Consider the following 17,357-nt stretch of genomic DNA (forward strand, 5'->3'; position numbering starts at 1 on the left):
TACTATCTCTTTGGGTCTGTGTGGCCCCTTACTAGTTTAAATCCTCCCAAGTAGCTCGGGCAAATCTCCCCACCAGTTTATTCATTCCCTTCCAACCTGTCTTTGTAAATAGGTCACTTCCACCCCAGAATATATTCCAATTATTCAAAAATGTGAATCCTTCTCCCCTGCAATAGCTCCTCAGCCACACATTCATCTGTTCTATCCTCATATTCCTACCTTCACTAGCACATGGCACTGGGAGTAAACCAGATATTCCTACCTTTTTAATGTCTTGCCTAATTTCCTGTATTATCTCATCTGAATTTGGTACTTTTCTCACCCTATGTTGTTGCCTCCAATGCGTACAAGACCTGCCTGCTTGTCATTCTCCACTTTGAGAATATTCTGCACCTTCTCAAAGACACCCTTTGCCAGCCATTGAAACATCTGTCTGTGCCTCCGACTAGAGAGTGCCCTATAACAATCGATTGCTTGGAACCTGACATACCCCTCATTATATTAGAGCCTGTCCTTGTACCAGAAACTTAGCTGTCAGTGCACACTCCCCTGAGAGTCCATCACCCTCTACATCTTCCAAAAAAACATGCTTGTTTGAGATGGGCAGAGCCACAGGAGACTCCTGCACTACCTGCCTACCTCTACTACCGTTCTCAGAGCTGAAAATGTGTTGCTGGAAAAGCGTAGCAAAAACACATTTTCAGCTCTGATCTCCAGCATCTGCAGTCCTCACTTTCTCCTACCTTTCTCAGAGGTCAACTATCTACCTGACTGTAACTGAAGTTTCTCCAGCTTCCTGAAACTGCCATCCATCACCCCCCCTGTCCAACTCCTGTAACTTCCTCAGTACTTCTCACTGCTGCTGCAAAGGATCCGTGTCATCCAATAGGATTTGCAACCAAACACACTTCCTCAATTATGATCACCAGAAACATTGGCGTTCTCCCTCTCTGCACCTTAACAATCTACAGACCCAGAAAATCGAATAGCTCTAAAAACATTTCTCTAGGATAACTTAGTGCCTATGTTTTATATTTTTAATAAAAGTCAGTTCACTAAAATCTCGGTGCTTCATTACTGATGGCTTTTAGGAATAAGGACTAACATTGCCTTCATGTAAAATAATCATACCTCTTGAAGAATGTAGAAAAGCAACTGAACACAATGAATATTCTCTTGGAAATTTCATGAACACCTCCCTGTTCCCAGCTGCCAGAGAAAGTGGTGGAGGCTGGTACAATTACAACATTTAAAAGGCATCTGGAAGGATATATGAATAAGAACGGTTTAGAGGGATATGGACCAAATGCTGGCAAATGGGACTTGATTAATTTAGGATACCTGGTCAGCATGGACGAGTTGAACTGACGTGTCTGTCTTCATGCTCTTTGGCTCCATGACTCTCTGACTCTCAAAGTGAGTTTAAATTAGCTTGTACGTGAGTTTGTAGCAATAAGTTCAGAAGGAAAGGAAATCGGCTGGAAATAGAAGGTTATCATTTTAGTTTATTCCAGAAGTTTTAGAAACCAAAGCTATGGAATAGACAACGTGCTTGTTGTACAATGATTTATACTGAAGAATTCAGTGCAGGATGTCTGGTGAATAAGACAAATAAACAGTTTCCACAATAGTGGCCCAAATATATAGCACATTCCAATATGAATAAATCACTGAGAAAGGATTCAGAGAATCAGGGAAAGAAATAGCAAAGGTTTTCTCATTGGAGTGAAGAAGGATGAGACGTGACTTGATCGCGATGTACAAGATGATGAGGCAAAGATAGAGTGGATAGTCAGAGACTTTTTCCCAGGGCAGAAATGGTTATCAAGAGGGGGTGTAATTATAAGGTTTAGGAGAGATGTTTAGGGGAGATGTCAGAGGTAGGTTCTTTACACAGAGAGTGGTGGGTGCACAGAATGCACTGCCAGCAGTGGTAGGACAGGCTTATACATTAGGGACATTTAAGTGACATTTATCTCTTGGATAGGCACAAAGATAGTAAAATGTAGCATGTGAAAGTTAATTTGATCTTAGGGGAGGATGAAAGATTGGCACAACACTGAAGGCTGAAAGGCCTGTACTGTGCTGTATTCAGCTCGGTTCTATATTCAGTTTTTCACTTTCCAATTCACTGTGCCAACAGTCTGGATGATGCAGGGTTGGAGAACTGCTAAAGTCCTGTTATTGCTTTTTTAAAAAATAGACATTTTTATTGAAAATTTAACATGTTTTTACAAACTTACAAATAAAAAAAACACAAGTACAAACACTAATACACAATTAAATCTTAAATAAATAATAGCCAAAGCCTGTCAACCAAAAAGAAGAGATACAGAGAAAAAAACGAGAAAGACAAAACTCAACTAACTACTAATCTTACCTACAACAAGCCAGAGTGTATGATCAAATATCTTACATTACTCAAGAGAAAAAGAAAGGATAACATAGTAATTAAGTAGTGAAGTACATGCTCGGAATGAGTTAACATCAAATCGTAATAAAACCCGTATTCATGCGGGATTTCTCCCCCAAGGGGCCCCTGGAACAGCCAAAACCGCTACCTCAACGAGATGAAAGCCCTTGACAATATGGCCGAAATATCTGTATCTGTGTAATTCAAAAAGGGCTGCCATATTTTATAGAAAAATTCAGCTTTTTGGTGCACCATATTTGTAAGGAAGTCAAGAGGAATACATTGCATGGTTAATCTGTGCCAATTCGGAAGTCCTGGAGGGCCCTCGGCCACCCAGCTGACTAAGATATTTTTCCTTGCACAAAAGGAGAGAATGGAAAATAGTTTCCTCCCATGCACATCCAGAGAAGGTAAACTCGAGAAGCCCAGGAGAAGAGATATTGGATCTACTCTAATTTCCATTCCCAAGATTTCTGTCAAGGCATTTGCTACTTTGGTCCAGTATTTGTGGATCTTATGGCATGTCCATAGCAGTGTGTAAGAGTGCCCACCTCTGTTTTGCATTTGGGACACATTGGAGTTGCTCCTGCCCTAAATTTTGCCAATTGTTCCGGTGCTATATGAGTCCTATGGAGTATCTTTAACTGAATGGCCTGGGTTCTGTTACAAATGGAGATTCTTCTGGCATTTTCCCAGATGTCATCCCACATTCCTATAGAAATTTCCAGCCCCAATTCCTGATCCCATGTTCTAAGCAGATGGTCCATGTCTTCCGACACTTCATTATGTAATAAGTGATAAAGAGTGCTGACCAAGGATACACCCATTGGCCACAACACTCTACGTTCTCTATCTGATTTATAAAGGCTATCTAATAGCGTAGTCTTCTTCTGTATGTAATCTCAAATTTGGAAGTATCGAAAGAGGTCTCCATTAGGTAATCCAAATTTCTGATGCAGCTGCTCAAAAGACATCAGGGCCCCCTTCTCAAACAGATCCCCTAAATAAGAAATATCCCTGGACCTCCAGGATTTGAATGTGGCATTTGTGACCCCTGGTTGAAAACACCATACCCCTACAATGGGAGTACAGGGGAATGTTTTATGTGAATTACCCTCGTTTTGCCGCATTTTCTTCCAGGCTTTAATTGTGTTTAATACTATGGGGTTTTTACAGTGGTCCATAATGATTTTCATCTTATCTAAAAATAAGATGTTAATAAGAGGACACTTTACTTGAGAAGCCCAGATGTCCAGCCAGATTGATTGCGGGTCAGGCGAGAACCAATTGCTATGTAGCTTAATAGGGAACTCAGCTGACACTTCCTAAAGTATGGAAAATCCAGCCCTCCCCTTGCCTGTGGAAGCTGTAGCTTCCTTAACTTAATGAGGGAAAATCTATGATTCCAGATGAAAGAACCAAGCCAACCATATAATTTGCACAGTGCTGGCCTCGGCAGCATCACTGGGAGCATTCTCATAGGGTATTAGAGACGGGGCAAGACATTCATTTTAATTAGAGCTATTCTTCCTAGCCAGGAAATTGGAAGATTCCCCGCAGCGTTGAAGGTCCTGCCTTATCCTTTCCAGTAGATGCCCAAAATTGACCTTGTACAGCTGACCAAATACTGGGGTGATAAAAATACCTAAATATAAAAAAACCCTCCAGAGACCACAGAAAGGGAAAGTGAGATCCGTCCAATAAGTGGGACATACTAGCGAGGCCGCCCTACGGCATGGCCTCTGATTTTGAGAAATTAATTTTGTAACCTGAGAATGCACTAAATATATTAATATTTTGGATCAGGCGGGGCAACGGTATCAGAGGATTACTAAGAAAAAGAGAACATCATCTGCATAAAGGATAATTTTATGTTTACTTGTACCAATCCTCGGGGCCGTTATATTAGAGTCAACCCGTATAGCTTCCGCTAGTGGCTCAATTATTAGCGTGAATAGCAACAGTGAGAGAGGACATCCCTGACAGCAGCCACTACCCACACTGAAGCTATCTGAGTCTAAACCATTAGTGATCACAACTGCTTTGGGATCATTGTACAATGTTGAGACCCATTTAGCAAATACCTTCCCAACGCCAAACCTTTCCAATGTATAGAACAGGTATGACCATTCTACCCTGTCGAATACCTTCTCCACATCCGAGACTACTATTCCCAGTACTTTTCCTGATGACAGACTTGAATCACATTCAAAACCCTTCTAATATTATTAGATGATATACAGCCCTTGATAAACCCCGTCTGAGCCTCCTTTATGATGTGTGGCAATACCGTCTCCAGCCTCAATGCTAATGTTTTAGAAAGAATTTTAAAATCTACTTTTAGCAAGGATGTCAGTCTATATGATGTGCAATCTTCTGGGTCCTTTCCTTTTTTGAGAATAACGGAGATATTTGCCTCTTTCAGCGAAGGCGGGAGGGCAGCCCTGACCGTATGAGTAGTTGTACATGTCCATGCGTGAACCAGCTAATACTCCTGGAAACTCTTTGCAAACTTCAACCTGAAGTCCATCTGGGCCAGGTGCCTTACCGCTCTGAAGTTGCCTGATTGCGTCAAGTATTTCCTGGGTTGTTAGGGGAGCATTCAGGATCGACACCTGTTCTGGAGTTACGTCCGGAAAAAGGACTGCATCCTCCTGGCTCTATCTTCACAATCCTGTGATTTATACAAATCAGAATAAAACTTTCTGAAGATTGTGTTGATCCTTTTATGATCGTGAGTCAGAGTACCAGTACTTTCCCTAACGGATGTGATAGCTTGAGGGGCCTTTTTATTCCCTCGCGAGAAATGCTAAGTATCTACCAGGTTCATCGCCAAATTCATATAATCTTTGCTTTGCAAATAATATTTCCCTCTTTGCCGTTTGGGTAAGTGCGGTATTCAGGGCTGTCCTAAGGGCCGTAATCCTTTGTAATTTAGCAATAATCTGTCAATGTATGCTGTTTCAGCTGCTTTTAAACGAGCCTCAAGTAGACGCTGTTGTACTCCCTTTAGATTTTTCTGGGTCACCAAGTATGAAATGATCAGACCTCGCACATAAACTTTAATGGTCTCCCACATCATTGATGGGTTACGAGCCGTACCTGAATTAATTTGCAAAAATAGTTTTAAATTCTTGAGAAAAGTATTTTACAAATTTACTATCCTTCATTAAGAAGGAATCCATAAGCCAATGTCAGGGGGATGCCTCATTGTTCCTAGCCTTGATTTCCATATACACAGCAGCATGATCAGAAATTATCATAACATCTATTTTTCAGGATGATATGGAATTCAAAAAGGTCAAGGGGGCAAAAAACATATCAATTCTAGTGTGACACTTATGCGGATTAGAGTAAAAAGAGAAATCTCTGCCTTGTGGGTGAAGGCATCTCCACACATCTACTAATCCTAATTCTTTATTCAAATCCACCAATTGTCTGGATCTGGGGGATACACCCACAGTACTCTTGGGTATCCTGTCTATCTCCAGGTCCATAATACAATTAAAGTCTTCCCCTATAATTGTATGACGAGCCCGGAGAGCCGTCGGTTCAGGGGACAACACAGATTTAAAATCCCATATTCCTCTCCATTTATAAGGGCTTTAACCAAAATATATCGTCCAGATTCATCTTTTATCTGACTTGGGATTTTGAAAGGGAGATTCTTCGTAATAAGAATGATTACTTCCCTACTTTTTGAGCTGAAAGAAGAAAAGAAGGCCTGATCAAATCCACCCTGTTGTAATTTCAAATGTTCTTTATCGAGTCAATGTGTCTCCTGTGGGAGAGCGATATCACTCCTTTCGTTTTTGAGATTAGATAGCATTTTCTTCCTTTTGACTGGCGAATTACTCCCTTTGACATTTGAGGTGCACCATTTAATCGAATGACTAACCATAATCGTCCAGGCAAGTCCGAGACCTCCCAGAAGGAGAAACCCCATCCAAAACACTCCTAGCATAGATCATCGAAAATTCACAAAAATAGAGATTCTTTAATCCACTCTAATTTAATAAAACACAATTTCTAAATTGAAAAAATATACAACATATTTAAACGGAGACTTGACCCCTTGTTTCCAGGGGGCATCACTTCCTTTCCGAAAACCCATCATATCCTCTCCCAACCAGTGCCCCACCCTCGACGCAGGCATCCCATAATAAAATAAAGAAAATTCAAGTGTCCTGTAAAGCTAAAGTTAACAGTGAGTCCCCTACCCACTCCTACCCACACCAACACCTAGCAATATATTTGGCAATGTTAATACCACGTATAAACATATAAAACAATAAAATTACAGTCTTAGCAGATAATAATTAAATATAGTAACACAAAATAATAGCGGGAAACAACCCCGCTCTAAAAGAAAGAGATAAGGTAAGACAAGACAGGCACCCCCCCTCACCTGAATCAACTAGACCACCCAGCCTATATATATAAAACAAAAAGGAAAATCGCAAAGTGGAAAACAAATAAGCTCCCTCCCTACCCCCTGGAGATAATATTAAGCAATATAGGTAATAAGAGAAAAAAAAGGGTAAACCGGGGAACAGGGGGTTGGGGGTGGGGGAGTGAGCAGAACAACTTCATTCACTACATGAATTAACTCTTACAATTTATTTGAGAGAGTCCAAATATTCCTTGGCCTTCTCCGGCGATCCGAAGTTATAGATGGACCCTTTGTGGTTAAACATGGCATTGCTGGGTAGCGCAGGGATTATTGAATGTTTAAATCCCTTTGATGCTTCTTCGTTTCATCAAACACCCTCCTCTTATGGTCCAAAGCTGGGGAAAATCCTGAAACAGCATAATCTTGGATCCTTTTTAAGTCATGGCTTGGGGATCTTTCCCGAGATTTCTGGAGGCTTCCAGGAGCGTTTGCTTCTCTCTCTAGCACTGCAGCCAGAACAGGACCGGGCAGGGGCGCTGGTCCGACCCGGGCCTGCATATTGCAACCCGGTGGGCCCATTCTACCCTTACCTGGCCTGATCCAGCCTCCAACTTCAACATCCGAGGAAGCCACTGCTCCAGAAACACTGCAAGCTGGCCTTCCTCTTCCCGTTCGGGAAGGCCCAGCAAACGAATATTTTTTCGACGACCTCGATTCTCGAGGTTGATGATGTGATCTTCTAAGGGCCGGACTCGCTGTTCGACCCACGGCCAATTCTGCAGTAGCCTTGCAGGTCGTGGCCTTTAGCTCTGCCCCTCCGACTCGATGTTCGATTTTTTCTATGTCTCGGTCGTGCTTTTGCAGCGCGACAGACAACAATTCCGACCTGCTCCTGGACTCTTCAATAAAGGCATTGATCTTCTCTTCAAGTTTGGCAATCACTGCCACAAGGCTCACCACCGTAGGTAAGTCCCCTGGGGTAGCTGCAGACACCTCTGCTGCAGCTGGGGAGGGTGGGGGAGGGGTTCCTGTGTGTTTCAAGCTGCGGGCATTCTTTCCCTTAGTCATTTTAACAGAGCATCAAACTACTCAAGGTTGGTTCAAAATAACTAACTGTATTGAATAGAAGTTATTTTAAATGATTTGGCAGGTGTGGTGGAGGCGGGCAGCCCACTTTGCCTGAGTCTTGGGCAGAGCACTACAGACTCAGACTTGCTGGGTCGCCGCCATCTTGGATCTCGTCCTATTATTGCTATGAAGGCAGAGCCAGAAACCAGAGTAAACACAAACCAAAAAGTAAATACATGGTGTTATTTTTGGTCAGAAACTGATATATAATAGTTTGAAATGTGTATTATTGATCAGGTCGAATGACTATGTGTTTCCTCACTGTGTGTAATTTTCTTCAGAAGGTATCCATGGTGGCTGATGAGGGTAACAAGAATCTGAATGGATATTGGCAAATTCATTTACAAGACCATAAGACATAGGAGTGGAAGTAAGGCCATTCAGCCCATCAAGTCCACTCCGCCATTCAATCATGGCTGATGGGCATTTTAACGCCACTTACCTGCACTCTCCCCGTATCCCTTAATTCCTTGCGAGATTAAGAATTTATCAATCTCTGCCTTGAAGACATTTAACGTCCTGGCCTCCACTGCGAGACACCACATGCAGACTACTTAGAATACTAAAATATCCCAGGATCCAAATGAGGGTGTCTGGGCTGGTGCAACCGAAGCTATTTAATGCTATCAATGGCGTAAAGCCAAAAACAAAAATATAATGTTAAATATGTCAATCAGGATTGGCCAAATCTATGTGTTATGTGGAGAAAGAACAAAAATCTGTTAAGGTTTCAGGTCTGTAATGTTTTGTAAGAAGTGAGAATAGTTGGGAAACATAATAGATTTTGATCAAATGAAAGCGGTAGCTAAGATAAGAATAATTAACAAAACAGAAGGTCTGCTCAGAGGGGAGGGAAGATCAAATGACAGATTGTTCAATGGGGCCAGATCAAAGGATTAGATAAGAGATAGTGAAACTATGAGTCTGGAGGTGATATGATGGCAGAACTGAAAATATGTTGCTGGAAAAGCGCAGCAGGTCATGCAGCATCCAAGGAACAGGAGAATCGACGTTTCGGGCATAAGCCCTTCTTGAAGCCAACTTGAGCAATGCATAAACTCAAAAGCTAAATTTTAAAAAATATGAAAGATGTATTATACAACCAATTAAAAAAGTGTATTCGAGTATGTGATCTGAAATTGTTGAATTTAAAAAAAGGAAGTTTGCAAAACGCCCTCTTAATTTCTCTGTATTTCCTTTTGGTGCATCCAATCTATCACTAACATCTAATTTGGCTGTTTTTATTTGCTGTTCTCCCTTTTTGTATTTACTTAATTTTTTTTTCCATTGCCAAGTTTACCCATTGCTCCTGAAAGCCACGAACCTGCAGAATTATCATCTTTCTGCAATGACATCATCAAACAGCGCCAGAGAATCTTTCACAAACAATTTCTGACTTTTCTACTTTCCTCATTTACGTAAGTTGGATGCAAAATTGCCTCAATGGCAAGACAAATGGTTCACACAGTTCATGAATGTTTTGCAAGAGGAAGGCAATTTTTATTGGGGTCATGCAGCATTGAGGTGAGCGTACCATGCAGTTCCTGAACTTATATGCATGACTTTCATTCAGGGGGCATGATTAAGAAGCCTTCACCTTGACATGGAAAATATCCAGGTGTTTGCTAGTTGTCAATCCTATTCTATATCAATGGAATTTACATATGCTCTGCAATGTAGCAGACAAAATTTAAGCTTGAGATGAATGATCAAATGTATCTCGGAATGACGATTAAATCTAGAAAAAACCATAGAAATGGCATGAGGGGCACAGGACAAAGAAATATTAGTGCACAGTTGGTGAAGGGAATTGGGCAGGTAAGTGGACAGGAAGAAAATGAATAATTTCTTCGGGAGCTGAGACACAGAGGATCAGAAGATGAGAGTTTATATTTGAACCATATGTACACCAGTTAGACTGAGGTTGGAGCCTCTGTAGATGATTTCATTGATTGCACTATAGGAAGAAATCCATGGAATTCATGAGAATATTTTTCAGCAATTTGTTGAGGATTGGACAATAAATTGGGCTTGGATGTTTTTTGAATCATGTCAGTTGTACAGATGAGGGTGATTAGAGATGTATAAGGTGTATGTAAGATGAGAGCACCAAGTAGAGATAGCAGATATATTTTGTTTAGCAGTGTGGTGAACAAGTGCTTATGGAATTAGAGAGGGACTGAGGAGTTGATATATATGGAGGATAGTGCCTGAAAAACTGGCAGAAGCAGAAACCTGCATCGTTTTAAACAGATCTGTGAGGTATCATAATGTTCAGGTTTATGAACCAAGAGCTGAAATGCATGATGATGTCTGGGAGCAGTCAATGGTCCAAATTACCACATCTTGTCTTCCAATTATTTCTATGTTTTCATCATTCCAACAGAGATATCATTTATGATCTGCAAATCCAAAACATTGACAGACATTTCTCACATTGATTGGATCTGTTGCCAAAATAACAGGTTCTCTTGAAAGTTTTCTGATGTTGAGTCAATTCAGATTAAGAGTGATTTTGTTCACTTGCCTGATGTTCCTGGCCATTGAAATGTCCCTCGTACGTTAACACCAAGCTGACACCTATCACCGCTTCTTCAATTGCCTGTTCCAATCTCTCCCGGTAGAATGTCGTCACCTTATAAAGGTCGCAATCGTTGAAGTTTTCAAGGCACTGGGAGACAGGATCTGTGAGTATAAAGTGTATAAATATTTTCAATGTATCCTACAAGTTACAGTCTTTAATTTATTGGTATAATTTTCATTTAACCAACCCATCAAATTCACTTAGTTTTCATGGAACAAAAAATGTTGAAGTAGTCTCATGGGCACGAATGAGTATGACACCTTTACACTGTCTTGCAGAGTTAAAGTCATTCTTCTTCCATCAAGTTAAAGGTAAGGTTCATTTCAGAAAATGTGTTGATCATTGTAAACTGTGTTATCACTGACGACAACTTTGAAGAAACAAAACTTTGGAATTTCCTGCGACTTTTGGTGAAAGGACCTTTATTTAATGATTCACTTGCATTAACCACAGAAATCCTTCATAACATCGTGTGACATGCAATGCATGCCATGGTCAATCTTGGCACAGAGTTGGCAAGGAAAGTATGGGTGGCATCATTTCTATGCCCTCAAAGAGACTTAAAGTTCACACAGACATAAACAAATCAAATAAGTAAGTATACCAGTTAGAAACATCTAAAAAGACCCTTATGTTACACAAGCAGTTAAACATTTTGAAAAGCTGCTAGACAGCACAGACAAGAGAAGTCTATGTGAGATATTGAGAATGCATCTGAATGTCATTTGATTCCTCAACAGCGGTTATCATCCACAATGATGCCCAAATGGATGATTTGCTCAGTTTTGTTCTGCTTATGTTCTCATTTACCCATTCTTTCGAAGGATGAGCTTTTAATTAGTAATAAGCAAAAAGATCCATTTACAACCAACGTGAATGTCCCCTTATGTGTGATGCCATTACAAGTCTCTCAGAATCACACTTTCAGCCCATAGGATCCATACTGTCTCTGTAGATGCACAATTAAATTAGTCACATTCCCTTGGCTGGACTGTCTTCTTTACAAACCACTGTATAATTGCCATGTTGGCTCAGTGGTTAGCACTGCTGTCCCACAGTGTGAGGGACCTGGGTCCAGTTCTCACCTGGGCAGCTGTCTGTGTGGAGTTTGCACACTCTCCCTGTGGGTGTGCTCTGATTCCCTCCCATATTTTAGTCAGGGGTAAATGCCTGGGTGGGTCCCTCTTTGGAGGGTTGTTGTGGACTTTTTCCACACTGTAAGGAATCTAATTCCCTTTTGAATGTGCCAACTGAATCTGTTTACCCCGTACTCTCAGGAAGTGCATTCCACTTTGATGGGAGAATTTTTAAAAAATATTTTCTGATGTCACTTTTTTGGCTGTTTTTACCTCTGATTTCAATCGTATTCTCAATCCTCTCAGGAGTATGAACAATTCCACCCAGTTTTCTCAGGGTGCACTCTCATGTTTGTAAATAGCCAAATTAGATCTCCTGTCAACCTTCCCTTTTCCAAAGAAATCAGGCCTAATTTCTCCACTCTCCCTCAACAATGGAATTGTCCTCCCTGAAGCAATTCTTGTGACTATTTTCTGCACCTTCTTCAAAGTCTTTATATCACACCTGAATCGCCCTGTCCAGAACAGGGCAGAATACTTCAAATGCTTCCGAACTAATATGAATTTGCTTCATTTTTATTCAAAGGAGAATGCCAAACATGGTAGGAGGAAAACGAAGATGACTAATTCTGTCAAACAAATCTTCAATAGCTAAAACCACTTCAGGAAATTCTAGTCTTTGAAATGTCTAATATTTCACACTCTCCATATGACAGGATACTTATAACAAGACGAATTGTTTCTCTAACCAATTGAAATAACTGCTCAGAGGTCGATACCCCATCACCGAGTGACTCCTTATCGACACTTGCACTGTATCTGGACTCTGAGCATCTAGCTCAGAACCAGTCCCTGGAGTGTGGAGATTCTCTGACCGAACATGTGAAAAAGAAAAAGAAAATGAGGAGATTCTCTGAATCACCTGATTTTTTTTTCCTTTTTCACATGTTCATCCATTTTCTCCTCGCCTCTTCTCATTCCCTTGCTTTCATGTCTGTTTCTCACAATGTGACTCTTGTCTTCTCATTCTTTCTTGGTCGATATTTCCTTTGCTTTTTACCTCTAAATCTCTGTCACTCCTTGAAATAACTCCACAGAGACCGGTATCCTGTCTCTCCTGCTTATATTTGTCAGCCAGGGCTCCCTGATTGGCCCAGGTTAACTGCCACAATCAGGGATCTCTTACTCAACGAGATCCATTTGGCCCTCGTTCCAATTACCATATCCCTCCGCCCACCTCACCCAACTCCTGCCCTTTCTCTTGTTGCTTACCTGGAATATTTTCACTTTTCCTGATAAACAGCTTATGCCCAAAATGTCGACGCTCCTGCTCCTCAGATGCTGCTTGACCTGCTGTGTTTTTCCAGTGCCACACTTTTGACTCTGATCTCCAGCATCTGCAGTCCTCACACTCTCTTATATTTTCATCTCAGTTCCCTTTCCTCCAACTCTGACACACACCATGGTGGCATGTACCAGACCGTAGCCCACCTCTTACACCCAGACAATATCGGGAGAGTTTCCTCCGCTTCTTTGGGGGTAACATTATCGAAACTACATCCATCTCAGACTCTAAGGTTTCCTTGACACGAGAGAGGGGGGGAATAATCCATGCTTTCTGACAGTTCTTTCTGGCTGTTCTGAGGGCCAGGTATGCTTTGCTCCTGTCCCATTTGCGAGATAGCACTTTATCGTGGTGCACACGTTAGCTCAGGACTGCCTCACCTGCCTGAACTTTGAATGTCATGGGTCCAAACTTCACCTCTTACCTACGCAGGGCCTTTTTTTTATTGAATCCCAGCAGTGTGGAAGCAGACCCAATAAGTCCACACTGACCCTCCAAAGAGTCACCCACCCAGACCCATTCCTCTACATTTACCCGTGATGTACCTACCCTAAACATCCCTGAACACTCTGGGCCATTTAGCATGATCAATTCACCGAACCTGCACATCCTTGGATTGTGGGAGGAAGCCAGAGCACCCAAAGGAAACCCACAAAGACACTGGGAGAATGTGAAAACTCCAAAAAGTTGCCCATGATTGGAATCGAACCTGGGTCCCAGGTGCTGTGAGGCAGCAGTGCTAACCACTGAGCCAACATTTCTGTGGTTTTGACACCAAACTTTGTCCCCTGAAGTAAACTGTCTCTCTCACTTAGAGGAGGCAAGTGGCATTCCTGCTGCCTTTTCACCCTCCCCATCAGATCTGGAAATATCAGGTTTAATCTGATGTGGAATCTTCTCCCCATCGCTGCAGTGATCCCTGCAGTTCGTGAAGGGTGCTCCTATAATCAAACAGGAACTGGAGCATTTTGGTAGCGAATTATGGTAGGCTGTTTCTTTGAGCTTGCCTTCAATGTTTGGACTGCTCTTTCCACCAGACCATTGGACGATGGATGCTATGAAGCTGTCTGAACATGCTGAATCTCATTTGAAAGGCAAATCAGGGCAGGACTTATACACTTTATGGTAAGGTCCTGGGGAGTGTTGTTGAACAAGCAGACCTTGGAGTGCAGGTTCATCGTTCCTTGAATGTGGAGTCTCAGGTAGATAGGATAATGCAGAAAGCGTTTGGTATGCTTTCCTTTATTGGTGAGAACATTGAGTATAAGGGTTGGGAGGGCATGTTGCGGCTGTACAGGACATTGAATAGGTCATTTTTGGGTTACTGTGTGTAATTCTGGTTTCCCTCCTATAGGAGGGATGTTATGAAACTTGAAAGGGTTCAGGAAAGATTTACAAGGATGGTGCCAGGGTCGGAGGCTGAGAAGTGACTTTATAGAGGTTTACAAAATAATGAGGGGCATGGATAGGATAAATAGACAAAGTCCTTTCCCCTGGGGTGGGGGAGACCAGAACTAGAGGGCATAGGTTTAGGGTGAGAGGGGAAAGATATAAAAGAGATCCAAGGGGCAACTTTTTCACACAACTTTTTCACACAGAGGGTGGTGTGTATATGAGGGTGCTGCCAGAGGAAGTGCTGGAGGCTGGTACAATTACAACATTCAAAAGGCATCTGGATGGGTATATGAACTGGAAGGGTTTAGAATGAAATGGGCCAAGTGCTGGCAAATAAGACTCGATTAATTTAGAATATCTGGTTGGCATGGATGAGTTGGACTCAAGGGTCTGGTTCTGTGCTGTACATCTCTATTGCTCTATGACTTTAGGAAATGCATGTCAGCATGGTGGCTCAGTGGTTAGCACTGCTGCCTCACAGCACCAGGGACTTGGGTTTGATTCCAGCCTCAGGTGACTGCCTGTGTGGAGTTTGCACATTCTCCCAGTGTCTGCGTGGGTTTCCTCCGGGTGCTTTGGTTTCCTCCCACAATCCAAAGATGTGCAGGTTAAGTGAATTGGGCATGGTAAATTGCCCACAGAGTATAGAGACTATGTAGGTTAGGTGCATTAGTCAGGGGTAAACATCGGGTAGGGGAATGGGTCTGGGTGGGTTACTCTTTGGAGGGTTGGTGTGGACTTGGGCCAAATGGCCTGTTTCCACACTGTAGGGAATCTATGTATCTGTCGGGTTTCTATGATTCCACTTGAAACCCCTGCTGGTAAATGACGTCCCATTGTCTGTGACCGATGCTTCATGTATTGTGAAGATGCTGGCAGCCTTTCAGTCATTATCCTTGCGTTTGCAAAATGAACGCTATGTATGTCCAAACAATTTGAGCAAGGACGTTACGCCCATGAAAGGGCCAGCACATTTGACGTGTAACTACATCCAGAGTTTACCCAGCCATTGCCATGACAGGGTGGTGGGGGGGGGGGGGGGGCAGAGCAAGCTGCTGGCAGTAGTTTTTGTCCTTGTTGGCACTCTGGGCACTGCCCCACTAATCCAGCTATGTCAGTACCCAATCCTGGCCACCAAATAACCTCTCGCCAACATTATTATTCTGGAAACTTCTGAACAGCACTGATGGAGTTCAGCCAGTATCTGGCAGTGACCTTTACTTAGGACTATTACACTTACTCCCCATAATAAAATGTCGTCCTCTACAGTGATCTGGTCTGTCCAGGTCCAGAAAGGTTTCCATTCTGGTTGTGATGGCTCTTTGGGTTCCACCAGCTGTTTTAGTTTTGCCAGGATGGGATCTTTCTGTGTCCACAGTTGGATATTGTCAGCAATGGCCAGAAGGGTGTCCAGAAAGTTTCAAACCAGAATGGACTCTTCCAGGGGAGGCACCACCGGTGGTGTACCTGCCAGTCAGAGGTGGCTCAAGGCATCCGCATTTGCCACTTGACCTCCTGGACAGTGGTCCAACTTGCAATGGTACGCACTGAGAATATGGGCCTACCCTTGAATTCAACTTGAAGCCACAGCCTTGTCTTCTCTAAGTAGCCCTAACAAAGATTTGTGGTCCATTAGTATTACAAATTTATGTCTGTAACATATTGGTGCAACTTTCTCAAACTAAAGATGATGGCTAAACCTTCTTTCTCCATCTGGACATATTTTGGTTCGGCATCAGCCAAAGCCCAGGAAGCGTACATTATCAGGCGCTCCTTTCTGTTGGGCCACTGGTGAGTCACACCACCCCGATACCGTACAGGGAGACATCACATGTCAGCACCACCTCTCACTTGGGATCATAATGGGCCAACACCTTAGATGACAGTAACTGTTTTTTCACTTCACAAAAGGCTACTTCTTAGCTACACGACCCTTGTTCAATAGGAAGTGTAAGATTGCCAATATGGATGCCAGCTGAATATGAATTTTCTGTAATAATTCACAAACCCAAGGAAAGACCTACATTCCAGTACAGATGTGGGAGCCAGGGTGCCTTTGATCACCCTCCCTTTGTCTTACACAGGGTGTAAGCTGGTTTTGTCAACTCTGATGCCTAAGTAGATCACTTCGGAATCCTGGAAAACAGATTTTCCCCTTCTAAGCTGTAAGCCCACATGTGAAGAACATTTAAGCACTATGTTCAAGTTTTCAGAGTGCTCTTTATTGGTCTTCCTGATGTTTTGCAAATGCTGTTTATCAGTAATTAGCAAGTCTTCCAGAGAAATGGCAACCTGGGATAGAGCTTGTAAAATGTTCTGCCTGGTGCACTGGAAAAGGGCATAGACTGATGATACCCCAGATAGCCATCTTGCGTACCAGTAAAAACCCTTATGGGTATTAATTTTGGCAAAATTCTGGGACCCCTTATCTCGTCCCAATTGCAGATACACACAGCTCATGTCCAGCTTTGTTTCGGATAACACAATCCACTCCGGTTTTATAATACGAGTCCTCTATGAGACGGACTGGGTATTTATTCAGCTGCGAGAAACGGTTTACCATTTGCTTAAAAACCCCTCAAAGGCAAACCTAGCCATTGGTCTTCCCAATCAGTACGACCGGTACTACCCGAATCTGTAAACTGGCCCAGTTTGATGATCCTCTTGCTTTCCAGCCTCCTGACCTCTGCCTCGATTTTTGCCTGTAAGGCAATGGCACTGGGCAGGCCTTGAAGAATCACAGAATTGCTTCCTAGTCAACACGAAAGGTGCCTTGACTCACTTGAGCATGCCTAGACTTTTCTGCAAAACCTCAGGGTATTTAATTAGGACTTCACTCAGGCAGACATTTTCTAATCGAAAGATGTTGAGCCAATCAGGGTTAATCTTTCTCAGCCTATTCCACCCCATCAAGCATGGGCCCAAGGCTTTTTACTACAATTGGTGGTATCTGCATCAACTGTTTCTCATAGGAGAACAAAACTGAGTCCTACCCTTAATCTGAAATAATTCGGCAGTATACA

At 42.5% G+C, this 17,357-nt stretch overlaps 1 protein-coding gene across 2 annotated transcripts in view; it reads right to left on the reverse strand.

Annotated features, from left to right (window-relative positions):
* LOC140486128 (NACHT, LRR and PYD domains-containing protein 3-like) overlaps positions 1-17,357 on the reverse strand; it is a 62,921-nt gene that overhangs the window by 27,470 nt on the left and 18,094 nt on the right. Inside the window, exons 1-2 of one of the 2 annotated variants that reach the window (XM_072584777.1) lie at positions 10,462-10,572; positions 4,962-5,087 (exon numbers count right to left, since the gene is read on the reverse strand). Coding sequence is in view for 1 of the 2 variants with exons in the window: in XM_072584776.1 (XP_072440877.1) it covers positions 10,462-10,619 (158 nt within the window). In the remaining variant the exon portion in view is untranslated. Of the gene's footprint in view, positions 1-4,961; positions 5,088-10,461; positions 10,620-17,357 lie in introns of those variants that run through there. The other variant, XM_072584776.1, reaches the window with a different exon arrangement.

The sequence above is a fragment of the Chiloscyllium punctatum genome, chromosome 15 (assembly GCF_047496795.1).
Source record: "Chiloscyllium punctatum isolate Juve2018m chromosome 15, sChiPun1.3, whole genome shotgun sequence".
Taxonomy (NCBI): Eukaryota; Metazoa; Chordata; class Chondrichthyes; order Orectolobiformes; family Hemiscylliidae; genus Chiloscyllium; species Chiloscyllium punctatum.